Source organism: Macrosteles quadrilineatus, unplaced genomic scaffold, assembly GCF_028750875.1.
Source record: "Macrosteles quadrilineatus isolate MER2022 unplaced genomic scaffold, UCM_ALF_1.0 Scaffold_2__2_contigs__length_208266976, whole genome shotgun sequence".
NCBI classification, from domain to species: Eukaryota; Metazoa; Arthropoda; class Insecta; order Hemiptera; family Cicadellidae; genus Macrosteles; species Macrosteles quadrilineatus.
Window position 1 is genome coordinate 167908517 of NW_026542595.1, and position 14686 is coordinate 167923202.

At 33.9% G+C, this 14686-nt stretch overlaps 1 protein-coding gene across 1 annotated transcript in view; it reads left to right on the top strand.

Moving 5' to 3' along the window:
• LOC128985816 (uncharacterized) overlaps positions 1 to 14415 on the top strand; it is a 30859-nt gene extending 16444 nt beyond the window's left edge. Inside the window, exons 4-10 of the mRNA XM_054405721.1 lie at positions 305 to 434; positions 1694 to 1871; positions 2660 to 2830; positions 3353 to 3462; positions 4802 to 5041; positions 6749 to 6874; positions 7524 to 14415. Of these exons, the coding sequence (XP_054261696.1) occupies positions 305 to 434; positions 1694 to 1871; positions 2660 to 2830; positions 3353 to 3462; positions 4802 to 5041; positions 6749 to 6874; positions 7524 to 7982 (1414 nt within the window). The 3' untranslated portion in view covers positions 7983 to 14415. The remainder of the gene's footprint in view (positions 1 to 304; positions 435 to 1693; positions 1872 to 2659; positions 2831 to 3352; positions 3463 to 4801; positions 5042 to 6748; positions 6875 to 7523) is intronic.
• Positions 14416 to 14686: the final 271 nt, after the last annotated feature.

A 14686-nucleotide genomic window follows, 5' to 3' on the forward strand; every position in this document is an offset into this window, starting at 1 on the left:
TTTGTGCAGTCACTTGCTAAACTATCTAGTTGAATAAGATGTGATAGGCTGTACTTTTTTGGAGAGAGGGTTTCAGTCATTCTCGTTGAGAATTGAAAGAAGAGGTTAGCTACCAATTTTAAAGGACAAAGCATCTGTATATTTCAGCTACTGTAACATAGAGGCATTGATTATAGTAAAAATATATAGGTGAGGCACACTTCCCCTCTTATGTAGTGCTCAAAATAATTTGACTTGTAGGGTTAAATTATTTATCAACTTTATTTACTTTGAGAGTAAACATTCTTCATTCTGTTATATTTAGAATAATCAGTCCTGCTGAAGTCTCACTTCGAAAACAAGATGATTTCCCAAAGAGACGTGGAAGGCCAAAGAAAAATCGTACAGATAATCTATCCGAGGACCTGGTAGATGGGGCTCCACAGCCAAAAAAGGTAAAAACCATTTTAAAATATACTTACCTACATTGTTTTGTTTTCTATCCTAGGCCTACTAAAAATTGATATAAGACATGTTTGGTTTGAAATATCCCCTAAATTTTAATTTGGTCTTGGATGTCCATTCTTTGGATGTCGGAATTGCATAATGCATTCCCAATTTCAATAAGGTAATGTAAATGTTTTTACCAAGAAAGTTGTACATCTTTTTGTAATCCTAATATAAATCTTCCTTTTTTGACTTTCTAGAAGATTTCTTGTTAGGTCTTGGCATATTTTAAATGTTTATTTAACAACCTGACACCATGTAATATAATATAAAATTCTAATAAATGCTGCAAAGTAAAGAATGTGTTTATTATTTAACAAGAGTCATCATCACCACAACAACAAACTGAATTATAAAACACTAGCTGTAACCCGCGGGCTTTGCCCCGTTTAACTTCTTAATTTTCAAGATTATCTCGTTCGCATGGCTCAATCACGTCCTGGTTGAAGTTTGTTCGCTACGCTCACTCACCTTTAGGTTGGAGCTCGTTCGCTACGCTCACTCACCTTTAGGTTCGAGCTTGTTCGTTACGCTCACTCACCTTTAGTTTGAGCTCGTTCGCTGCGCTCACTTGCCTTCAGGTTAGCTCGTTCACTACGCTAACTTGCCTCCAGGTTGAAGTTCGTTCGCTACGCTCACTCACCTTTTGGTTGCAAATTAGCTGTTGTCATAAATGTAAAAGAAATAATAGTGCTGCACCCTGTTAGTAATTTTTGTAACTTTAACGCTATTGAACATCACAGAACAGAACCAACTTGTTTAATTGAAACAGCTGTTAAGATTCAATAATTTCATTTCTCATAAGGTTAACATGGGAAACTCCAGAGCCTCTGGGGCGGAGCCCGAAAGGATTTTTGAAATAAGAATATGCCTATATGTTAATCGGGAATGTGAGCTATCATCATGCCAAATTTCAGCCCAATCCGACCAGTATTTTTCGCGTTCACTTGTCACAAACATACATCCATACATCCATACATCCATACATCTAAACTTTCTCATTTATAATATTAGTAGGATATGTTAAATGCAAAGGCATATGAATGACACTACACTTTTCAACCACAAGATCTTTAAAGCTGATATGTATAAAATATTTGGTTGAAAGTTTGAGCATGATATTCCATTTCAAAGGAAACATGGAATTATACAAAAGAATTAAAGGCTAGTTTTACCACAGATTAAATTGTTCATATTGTTGTTTAAGGCATTCCCACGAACGCGCTCTGGTCGGTTGTCGCGGCCACCAAAGCACATGGTAAGAGATTATAAGCACTTGCGCCGGGCAGAGATAGACGACTCTGATGGTGCTTACTCAGACTACCAGAGTGAACAAGAAGACCCAAACAACCCACCCGAGTCCGCACCAGTGGAACTGTTACCTGGTAAGAACTGATACATGATACAATTGTTACCTGATAGGATCTTAAAACCAGTAAAAAGAATTATTAAGAATTATTATTAAGTCTGAAGCCGTGGTTGTGGAAAAATCCAAAATCCCGCCCACAGTCTTGTGGGATGATCATTGTCTCTCACGGTCACGGAAACATCATCATCATTTTACACGATCGCTGCAAAATCTTGAACATCTTTTGTAGTCTTGTAGAAATAATCTTCGTATCCCACAGTCAAGGAAACTCATAATAGTCCTCCTCAATTGTGGCGAAAGCAAGAATTTTTCTATCGGGGAAATCTTCGCAAACACGTTCTGCGGTTGCAATAGTATAAGCTCAGTTCAAGTCGGCCTATTTTCTGTACAATACCCAGAATTTTGGTAAAAATCAATTATCCAAATTTTTTTATTCCAAATGTGGTTTTTAGTCTGTTTTATATTTTTATTGATTCGTATATTCATTTGGTGTTCTACTGTATGTAATATTGTATTTAAAGTGTTAAAACCCCCTTGCAAAATTTAATAAATTCACTGTACAATTTGCCTTTGAGAACAGAACTTACAGTTCATAACCGTTTTGTTGAAGAGTGTGGTCTCATTTCCCGAGCAGGAGAATCCTTGCACCTTGTGCTATAAATGACTCAGATTCGAGGGGTTCTACTGTAGGAATATTTGTAATTATCCATTATTAAATGGCTCAGGAAATTTTTGTGTTTGTTTTTGAACAGAATTGACAAATTTTAATAACTTGTAGGCTAAATTATATTTAATATTTTTCAGGTCTAGTTGCCAAAAGCCACAAACGTAACATATCCGCAGGTAATTTGTGTCCGACTTGTGGAAAGATTTACTTAGGTTATGTGAGGATGAAGAGACATTTTGACAAGTATCCTGATCACGGGAGCATCGAGTACCTGAACACAATACGGAATTCAAACCCAGACTCTGAAGGTAAAATGGATTCAAAAACAAGACTTTTAATGTATAATTATTAGCAATTTCTTTGGACTGATTTATTTGAGTTCTTTTAGTGAACTGCTTCAGAATATCATTGTGGATCAACAAAATTATTTAAATGTTTTTTTGATTAGCACACACCTAAATCAAGTTGTTGTGCTTGGAGTTGTTAAGTTTGAACTTAGCTGAAGAATCAGTTAGACTTGGGCAGTGAAGCTAGAAAAAGCATCATACTTATATTTCACTCTCTTGGCTTTAAATTTAAATCATGCCTAAGCGGTTTGCTTAATCCGTCAAGTTTTTGCATGACTTTCGAAGTAGCAAATTAAATTAAATAAGGAATTAATTTAAGCTAAATGCAGACAGATTTTTAATATTAACACCAACACTGATTTTCGGGAATAAAAATATTATTTTAATCTTGCATAATTATTTATTTTAACTGTTGTGTACTTTTATATCTTTTTAGTACCGGTAGGCCTACCTAATAACATATTTCTAAATACCTTTTTTTAGGTGAAAATCGAGCCGATGGTGGTAATGGGATGTGGAAGAAAACTGGGAAAAGAAGAGGAAAAGGAAAATATCACTACTCATCTGTTGACAAACGCACAAGGCTTAAAGAGGTAAACTAGTCTTTTATAAAAAAAATCTAACTAAAAATAACACCTTAAGAAACATGGATGGCTTAAGGGCTTTAAGTGGCAAACTGAGATTTGCAAGAAATTGAACCAACAAGGCACATCAGCTTGAATTGATGGGCCTTCAATCATTGATTCTGCCACAAACATGTATCGTTCTAACACTGTTAATTGGCACGGGAATGAATGTGATGTTTTTACGTGCCAAGATTACAACTAGGGATGAGTCAGTTGTAAATTTTGTGAATTTTAACAAAAACACAAAACCAAGAATCAATAAAAAATTTGACAAATTTTTTCAGGAACGTATGTGATGATAAAAATTCTGCAGTAGATGTTAAAAATTGTGCAGAAATTGTAAAATCTAACGTCTTTGTAATAGCCTAGAATGTTCTTGAATTTGCTTAGATGGCAGGGAATTTACATAATTTTACCACGACAGCGGGTAACGTCTTCGCAATCAGTGGATACTTTTTTTCACTTAGATTGCATAACATGTTGATGATGTATTCCTGATGGCACTAGATGCTTAAATTTGTTTGCGATGGGGAAAAACATAATAATAATGTCTTCGGGATAGTGTCATCATAGTTCAGCAATGGCGGAAAATCGTGAATGCCTACACGGTTCGGGATTCATAGTCATCATTTCACGCAATGATGGCAAAATCCTGAATAAATCCATCAAATCATTATTGTTTTCTGCACTCGCAGGAAAACCCTGAAAATCTCTCATGGTCGTTTGATCATCATTGTCTTCTTCTGTGGTTGTGGAAAAATCCTGAACGCCTACTACGGCCGTGTGGACATCATCATTATCCCCGCCAAATATTGTCTCGGCCCAATATTGAACATCTACAGCAAATTCGGAACATTACTTAATCTTCATCTTTTGTATAAATTTGTTCGATTGAACAATCTTTGCAGATGAGTCCTTTAATCATGATTACATAGCGATTGTAAAAGCTATAGGCTTGATCTTGATTTTATGACTTAGTGTACGATCTCTAAAGCTTGTCGACTGAACCCGGCATGAAAATCAAGCAGCTAGCACACCTCTTTAGAGATATGTATCTTTTAATTGGACCTAAGAGCAGACATCCCGAGGAGTTGGTTATACCGAGGTGGGATGTGATGGTTTCTGCTGAACTGTTATGTCTTTGCGATTGCGGGAGATACTTCCAATATCACCGAGATAGTTTAATACAATGATGTTGCCTTGGTCATCGTGGGGGCTGTATATGCTTTTGCCGCAATCAGGGGAGACGATGATGATGTCACTTGTTGTTGTTACTGTGACAGTACAGTATCATGTTGTTTGACAGGCGCTGGGCTGGTGCAGTGAAGAGGAGGTAGCTGAGGTGGCCGGTCCCGCAGTAGCCAGTGTGTTGTCGTTGTGGCAGTTCTTGTTGCTGCGTGTGGATGCTGTGAGGACAGACTGTAGGGTGGCAACACTGTACAGCGAAATGTGTCAATTGGTACACAAACTACGGACAATGGCACATCAGCTGTTTAGACCCCTTGATCATCCTACACCGCCTGCCACCAAGCCTGCTACTGTACAGGTTTGTCTAATCTAAGGGATGTTCAATATATGTTTAAATTTAAGTTGTACTAGTGTACATGTTGCTCGAATTCGAGCAATTACAAAGTATTGCAGGATTTATTTTAAAACGAATAACAGTCGTATTTACAATGAGTTTAAAAGAGTCAACTCAAAGATTACCGGTGTGTAACTCAGACCATGTTTATCTTCGTTATTGATAAACCAAAAGTATTCCAGCCGGTTTTCTCCTTCTCAAAATGCTTCGCTGTACATGCAACACAGGCCATTGATAGAGGACCAATTGAGAACGAAAAGTCGTTTTGGGGTAGTGTTAGGGCGCATTTGTAACCTAATAGTTGAGATAGTCCAGGGTCAGGTGCTGACTGAAGCCTATTACGCGCCACTGTTCTGTAGCTGCGATCGTTATCATGATTACGCCTCCTGTCTATGTTTCGTTGTCGTCACGTCGGAGGCATTTAAAAGAAAAAACAACAAATAAACAAATTATAGCTACACAAAACAACGATAAACGCACAAATTTAAGTTACAATCATGCTAACACGATCCGTCACAGCGACACAAAACAACGATAAATACACAAATTTAAGATACAACCATACTAACACGATCCGTCTTGGGGGTTATGTTTACACAAACTCAAATGGTAAATAAATGTACTCCATGTGTTTCATTGAATTGAAAAATAAATAACAGCAATTAAATTATACAGCTGATCAAAATGTAAACAATTATGTTCTCCATAAGGATAACATGGGAACTTTCAAAGCCACTGGGGCAGAGCCCAAGGGATGCTTTCAAAAAAGTAAGGTCAGTTTGCAAATCTACGCAACACGCTCTTTTCAATGAGACGCCAATGAATAAAATCGGTTAAGAAATGGCGGGGGAGTTCAACCGACAAAGTTTCATGTAGCGTATTAATTATATAGATAGTAAAAAAAACATTTTTTTGAAAAATGAAATTTAGTGATTAAGTGGCAAAGAAGATCCAGACAAAAATCTTCAGTTTGCTTAACTTTCAATGTTAGTTAATTCTTTCATTGTCGTTTGTGTTTTTTATAATTTTCAATGTCTTTTTTTATCATGTTGGGGTGGTACAACTGTATTTTTGAACAATTTCGTTTCTGAGTACACTTTGTAAATACATGATAAAATTTTCTTATTTATAAATATTTGATGTCTTACAATTCATTACCAGTGCCTTCATTTCAGCGAGGAAGAAGAGAGTAATTTTAATTGTTAGATTGCCTACAGGAAACAGATACAGACCACTATTTATTTTAAAAACGAACTGAAATGTATTACTTGGTTTTTCATTAACTCTCTTGGGTTCAACACAATCAGCAGTCTAGCAGGATCAAAATTAATAGTTTCATTGAAATGTGAATATAGCAAGGTTAACATTCAGCGCTTTCTTTTTGCCTTTGGTGTCATGGATACTAATTAATATTTACTCCCAAACCCCCACCTCTAAACTTTTAGCTTTGTACATCTTATGAAGTAACATTTTGCAAGAATATAAAAAGGCCTGAGTGTTGTCCCAAGTATTGATTTACACAGTTGTAGTTGTAAAATTTCAGCTCTGTAATTAGAGTGTTCCTACTGAATGTTTGTATTCATAAGGAACAAACACTAACGGAAACCACCTCATTTATTTTAATAGTTGATTTCTTTTATCACATCAGCACCTAAATATCTAATGCCATAGGTAGAGGATGATATAATGATGGGAATATTGAATCTTCCTCATGGCGTTTACCTAGCGTCAGATGAAGATTTGACAGAACCGTCTGCTGCAACTCAAGACATCACAGTTCCTCCCATTGAGCCTCAGGTATATGTTGTCAAAGATATTACTAGTAGTAACCTTGGATCTTACACAAAAGAACATTTCAGTTTCTTTCAACAAAGAAAGCAAAGCTATGTGGATTGGATAAAGCTATTTTAGGTGGTTTTAAAAATTATCTATATTAGATAAGTCATGACTGAATTTTAAAGCCTGGTAGATAACATAATGCCCCTCTCCCATCCGGGTCATTCACCGGTTAGGATGACATGTATTTGGGCTTTGACATACAGTCATGACTCATCTTCCGTCATCCATTATAGTACTGGCCAGTTTTTACAGTATTTATTCGTTTTTCATATTTTTACTGTGTGTTTGTGTCATGTTTGTTCTCAATGTCGACAGATATAGCCAAATTAAATTGTATAGATGTTTTTGTCACAGATGATGGGCTCTAAAAAAAGTCTGAAACTATAGTAGTGTACTTCAAAAACAAGGATCACTCGACGAAGCCTGGTAACTTAAACCATTTTGTCATCTTTAGAACTGTTGTTACATCACATTACATGTATGTGTCCAGAGAAGGTAGGATGTTTTTTATCTCATTCATCCTACACGACATTCTAATGGACACCATCTATTACAGAGCTACTTTCTTTTACAATAAATTAAAAATTAAATATCTGTCTGATTTTAGGTTGCTCAAGAGAAACCAGAAACCAATGAAGAGAAGCCTAAAACTGATATGGACGACATGCCTCAGTCATTTCTGCTCACGAGCGAAGAGATGATTTGTGATTCAGATGACAGAGGGTTGGTGAATGTGGACGAGATTGTGAGTGAACGATTACAGAACTTTGGCAGTCAGGCATCGTCTGTGGACGAACTGATGAAAGGGCTGAACGAGCTGGAACACAATCGAAACAAGCTAGAAACTGACGACTTGATGGACGGTTTCTCAATAGTGTCGGGAAGAACTCATGTTTCCGCTTCCACCGAGGATCTCATGAAGAGTTTAGAACATTTTGACTCCGGCTTGAACCACTCGGACGCGCCGACAGTGTTGGACAGAGATACATTCGATCGAGTGCCTAACGTCGACACGCTGGACTTTGCAGAGGTGCTTAGTAGAGAGTTCCATTCCAACAACAGGTAATGTGTACCCAACCATTAGTATGCAATGTATTTTTTACATTAACTGACTGTATTTGTATTTATTTTCACAAAGTGTAGAACCCTTTTCCAACGTCATTGCAAGTGAAAAAGCTTTCTTCGTAGGCAGGCTTACTTTGTATTGGTTTGCTCTAGCAATACCCTCAACAGATTTTCTGTGATAATTGTATTTAAATTGGAATTACCGTATTTAGTTATCGGATTCATAAAATCTGTTGTAGTTGTACTTGTATTCGGACATTCCAAACTATACATTTTTTTAAATAATTAGTATCTTTTTCAGTGGTGGTTGAAAAGCTTGAATTTACATATTTCTCGACTAGCCTATTATAATTCTGACTTAATTTTCAAGTGTTAAAATTCGTCAAATACTTTAAGTAGCTATTGCTTGTGTTAAAGATCCAAAATGTTTTATTTTCACATAACATTCGATTCACACCATTTTACAAATTACAGTAGTTGGTATTTCTAAGAGAACAGTCAAAAAATGTCAATTTAAAAACTAATCTACCTTATCCTAAAACTATTTAAAAACTATACTATGAAGAACAAAGGTTGTTAACAGTCAAAACATCTTTCACATCATAATATTCTTTTTGAATCAGCCAATTTTAAGAATATTTGTAAACTTACCCATATATGAGGTGTATTTCAAATAGTGTAGAGACCTAAAAGTAGTTAGGGTAAACAAATAAAATAATAAAGGAAATATATGAGCACTCTCTTTGACCAAACCTTAATTTTTATGAGTTTAGCGGGATGTTTAGTAAATTGTTTAGTAACTGATTCTGCAACTTTTTATTATCCTTATTCAATACTTTTTAACATCCTTATTCAATCATGAGTGCTAAAATAACGCTCAGCAGTAATGGGAACCCCATCATCGTCCCCTGCGGTCATGGAAACGTTATCAACATATTCTGCTATCATTGTAAAATATTCAGGGCTGTGCGAATAGTTCGAAAAACGAATCGAATCCGAATCTTTTTAGAGATTCGATTCGGATTCGAGAACGAATCTACTGTTTCTAACTGGATTCGGATTCGGAATCGATATTCGAATTTACTGGTAAGAGATCCGGGTTCGGATTCGATATTCGAATTTCTTGGAAATAGATCCGAGTTGGGATTCGATATTCAAATTTACTAGATTCTGATTGAATATAATTTTCAATATAATTTTTTAGACACTAAAAAACTACTTGTGCACTCCGATTTGCTGTTGACTGGTTCATGTTAGGAACCTGACCAACTTGGTGTTAGGCTTTAGGCACATTAGTGTAGGTCGCATTTGAACCCTATCTTGGCTATCAGTAAACTTAACCTCACAGTGTTAGTTGTTACTTGTAATAGTAATGCAGACATAGGCTTGTGTGGAGGATTAACACCGAGGTGTATAATAGGCTGGGCCTATGTTTTAGACTACACAAATTGGTAGTCCATCACTTTTAGCGAGTAACTTAGGCCTAGGTGGTATGCCTAACTTATGCCCAATTTTTTAGTTTCAAAACTTCAAATAGGTAGGCCTAAATTTTATAACTTTTTTATTTGGCCCATTTCAAGAATTTTTTTAAGCAATTCCCTAAGTTATTTCAGCCCCAGAAAATGTGGTCTAAAAATGTGAAAATTGGTACTGCTGACTTTCCTCGGATTTGGATTCGACTCTGAACATGTTTAAATATTCGGATTCGATAACAGCTTTAAATTTCAGATTCGGATTCGATCCAGGTTCGATAATGGCTGTAAATTTGAGATTCGGATTCGACTCGGGATTAATTAAAACATTCGGATTCGATCCGGATTCGATAAAATCTGTACAGCTATGATTCGGATTCGGATTCGAACCAAAATTTCTGGATTCGCACAGCCCTGAAAATATTAAATAACTCCCGTGATCATGTTGACATCAACATCATCTTCGTCATTAACATTTTGTGGCAAAATTCTGATTATCTACCAGAGTTGAGTAGACTTCATCATCGTCTTCGCTGTCCTGGAGACATCATCACAGTCATCCACAATCACGGCAAAATTCTGATCACCTACCGTGGCCAGACATAATAATCGTCTCATGCTGTTGTGTGGATAACATCATCATCTCCCACAGTCATGGAAAAATCCTGAATACCTCACACCATCATGTCCTGCATGGAGACATTAATGTAGACATCATTATTGTTTCCTGCGGTCACGGAAATGTCATCGTCGTCTTGGCGCGATCGTAGCAATACTGGTAATTTTCCAATCGCACGATCTTCACAGAAGTGTCTGTTATCGGTATTAGACTTTTTCGGTATCTGATATCGACTTTTAGCGGTCGATTCTCAATCCCAAGTCAAGAATAGGTCGAATCGAGAATCAACTTTTGTTATCGACCCATCCCTACTTTTAAATTTATTTTAACATGAGACTTCTTTTCAAGAATTCTGTTCTCTCTAAGGGTTAAAACGCTAAATTTCTTTTAATTTTAATTATTCAATAACTGGTTTTAAATAAATAGACATGTATAAAATAAATTATGAATGCATCACAATATTAAACTTAAAGTCATTGTATTTATAGTTTTAAAACTGGAAACTTCACAATCCTAACATTCCAGAGCCTTAAATTTCCTCATTTATTCCAAGAATAACCCTTAAAATTTCCTTTTATTGACTGAAACAACATGATTGAAACCGTAAGCAACCAAAAATGTACATCCATTAAACCACATACCAATTTTTTTTTACCATTTCCTCCAATAAAATGATTCATAGACCTAGATATCACAATTTTTAAATAGATGATTTTAAAAAACAAGCTTTTCTTTGTTATTAAGTGTGCTATGCAGGTTATGCTTAAGGTGACCGTTAAAAAAATGTAATTAGGCCTACATTTATTTTTCTATAAAATTGTGAATATGCCTTGTTAACCCCTTTATTAGTGTTTTGTCTTATATTCTACTCATCGTGTATGTTTAAAGATAAACTTATAATTTTTCTTAAGGGGTTTGTAATTTGTCTATTTAAACTGAAGGGCATCATTGCAATATTTTAGCTAGGGCATTTAAGTATTTATTTATTTACAAAAAAAAAAAAACTTGTTAGCTGCAAAGTTTGAAATTTTTTAGTTTAATTTGTGTCAATCAATACTATTTCCTACTCTATCTTATTACCAAATAAAGTCTTGTAAAATGTAAAAATGTATAGGTATTCTAGTCATAAGAACTGTACATGCCTGTAAAAAGTTACTAGTCATTATTTTTGTACAGCCATGAGATAGGTACTGAACTGAACCCATTTAGGAATAAAGAGTTTCTAAAGCCCTACTGTTTGCATTTAAATTAGCTCCACAGATTTTGAGTTTAGGTGTATATTTTTATTTGAATTTGTTTATAAAGCCATTCAGGGATATTTATTTAAAAATCAAGATAGGAGTGAATTTTAAAACTATCTGGTCCATTCAATCACCTAATACACTCAAAACATAGATGCACATGTAAAACAAATCTAAACATACATACATTTGATGATATGATTAAATGTAAATGGGAGTTTGTCTCGCAATTAACACTGCCGTTTAGCCAAAAATATCTTATTGTTCATTTAAAGTTTTTTTCTTTTACTTTGTAAAACCACAATTCATATTTTCCCTTACTTAAGAGAGATACTCAAATTATTTGCACTTTTTTATTCATACTATACACATATTACATCTCTAATTTATAGATGAGAGAGAATCCTACGTGAGCAAGGCACAGTAGAATTCCGATCATCAAGATCGTTAACTAACTATCCAAATACCGCATTGAGAAAAAAAAAATAAATCAGTTGAAACAATAAGTTTATCACTGTTTTTTCACAGTTTGCTGTTTAATCAGTTACATATTTCATTTTAATATGTACCAATTGCGTCAATCACGTGGTGACTCTATTATAGTATAGGATCAATGGATGGGCAATGACTAATGAGTCATCTACTAGTCCCAATTTGATCCAGATGATCGGAGTTCTACTACGTTGAGCTCTCCTGCTCACTAAAAGTTATAAGTGTTAAGCGGATGTAATTTATTTTTGAGCTTACCCATTTTATTTATGCATGAAGAATGTTTATGCTTTATCTTACTCGTAGGCTATAGGCCAACTTTTCAGAATATTCAGAATATGCTCAAACATGAACAGTTAAATTTTTTGTATTGAATCTCATAAATTGTTGAAAGTAAATATTTCTTTTGCTATTGTTGCAAACACATTTTCTCCTGTAGAATCTAGAGATTTAACTAGTAAGAAGAGTTCTTAATTAAGAAATGTAGTGAGGAGGAGAGGATGAAGACATTTAAAAAAATATGTGTACAAACATTTTTCAGACATTTAATTTATCCATCTTAGCTGAGCATAACTGATTGCACAATTGAGATTTTGTACTTCTATAAATACCTGCGTTCTTAAGTTATAGATTTTCAAGTCTTACTTAATGTACTGAAAAATTATACACTATGTAGCGATATAAAATTGTATTACAATATTTTTTAATTCATTTAATGTGTTTAATAAGGTTTTTTTAAAACATGGTAGTGATTTTCATAGTATTTTAGATTTATTGTGTCCTTGTGTTAGTTTTAAGGGTTTTAATTGAATTTTTGACTGTATTAATTTTAGTATGTATAAAAAATACATCTGGATTATAATAAGTAAAGAGGTCCAATAATTGCCTAGTAAAATAAATGTTTATCCCAAAGACAACTAGTTCTAAGTTAAGTACCAATGCTTTATTGTTATTTTTTACATAAAAAAAGCTTTGACATATTTTTGTAGTGTCTTTTTTGTTAAGTAAAACAAAATGCAATATTTATTTAAGCTGGCTACTCAAGAAAAACTATTTATCTACAACTTTAATATCCACTTATTATTTTTAAACAATATCACAATAATTGTTATGTTATTGTTAATGGTTGTGTTAGCTGCCCATTATTGTAATGAGGAATGTTTCCTACTTATAAAAGAACTTATTTGAATTTGACATAAGCATTGATTTGATTTTATCCATTTCACTTGTATATAGATATTAGCAACGTGTATATTTTTATTTTAGTTTAACAGGGGTTTTATTCCAAACACCTATTAAAGGCCTGACACCTTGGAGCTGATTTCTGTTGCTTACTTCTTGTGTAGTCCTACAAGCCTATATTAAAAAAATAAAGGTTGACAGCAAACTAAAAGTTGCTAAATGGAATGTCTGGCGGGGTATGTCTTGTCATATCTAATTAATTAATTATATTTTTTTATGTCAAGTTTTCTGAGTTTTTCCCCATTATTTGGAGTCTTTTGGTTTCATATAAGTATTAATACGACTACAAGTAATGTCCAGTTTACTACCAAGTTTTAAGAGTAAAATATTTGGAAAAGTATTAAGTGAAATTTTCTCTACAGTAACTATTTTCCACAATTACTAGAAAAATACCGGTATGGATCATAAACATAAACAAATGACGTTGTTGGCCCGAATCCTATGCTAATAGCATTGAACATATGTTTTGGCTGTTCTATTTAAGCAATGTTAAATAATGTTTATTTTTGGGCCAAAAACTTCATTTGTTTATGTTTATGATCCATACCAGTATTTTTCTAGTAATCGTGCTATTTTCTTAGTCTTCTGGTAACTACTTTTTCCTTCTGTCTGCTTATAATACATACTTGCAAAAAGATTATTTCCTCATACAAACTGTCCAATTTTGATGAAATTTAGATTTGAGTTGTTGACCAATCAAATCTAACGATTGGAAAAGCAGGTATTGAACTCAAGAAATCTTTGTATGCAAAAGTTGTAATGATACCATTTAAATCAGCATTGAAAATTTAAAAATATATATTTTATTACATTTTTACTTGATACCACTTTTTCCAGGTCATTAAAAGTGACATGACAGGACGTTGTCTCCCATATTATGATAGTTATAAAACTTAATGTAACTGCAATATAATGCTTATTTATGGATGTCCCCTCAAAAAGGCGAATTTCTTTATTTAATTTTAGGGTTTCTATACACAAAACTAATTTTGTATCTCCCTCAAGCAAACCTAAATATTTTTTGAGATTTTATTTACTGTATATTGATAATGAATCAAATGTAGCCTAAATTTATTTTTACCCATTTGAATAAAGATGCCATTAATAAACTGGATATGAATTCAGTTTATGGTTGTTGTGGCAAAATATTTAACACATTTAATATTTGTGCCAACAATATTAAATATTGTACATTAAATTTTAATGTCTATTTATGTGTTTATTTTTTCATCAAACTTATGAGAAAATCTAAATTGCCTTGGTAGCCTAGTTTATGTTTTAATTATGATTTTTGCAAGTCTGAGGCTGTGAAAACAATTTGATTACTTTTTAATCGAGTCTTATCTTTTGTAAATAAATCTTTGATCTTGATGTCATGTTTCTTTTCCCTTCCATTTACCATCATAGATCAGAATCACAATGGTCAACTAACACTCTCTGCTTTATCATTTCAAACTAATACACAATAACTGTCACACAATTTTTCAGAATGACATATGCATCAAAATTAATTGTTTACTATTTATTTAAATCTCAATGTAAGAAAGAGCTTTGAATCAAAATTGCCTTCAATGTTACCAATGAATGACTTGTTTACAGTACCAATGTACAATAAATATCAATGGCGGCGGTAATAGTAAGA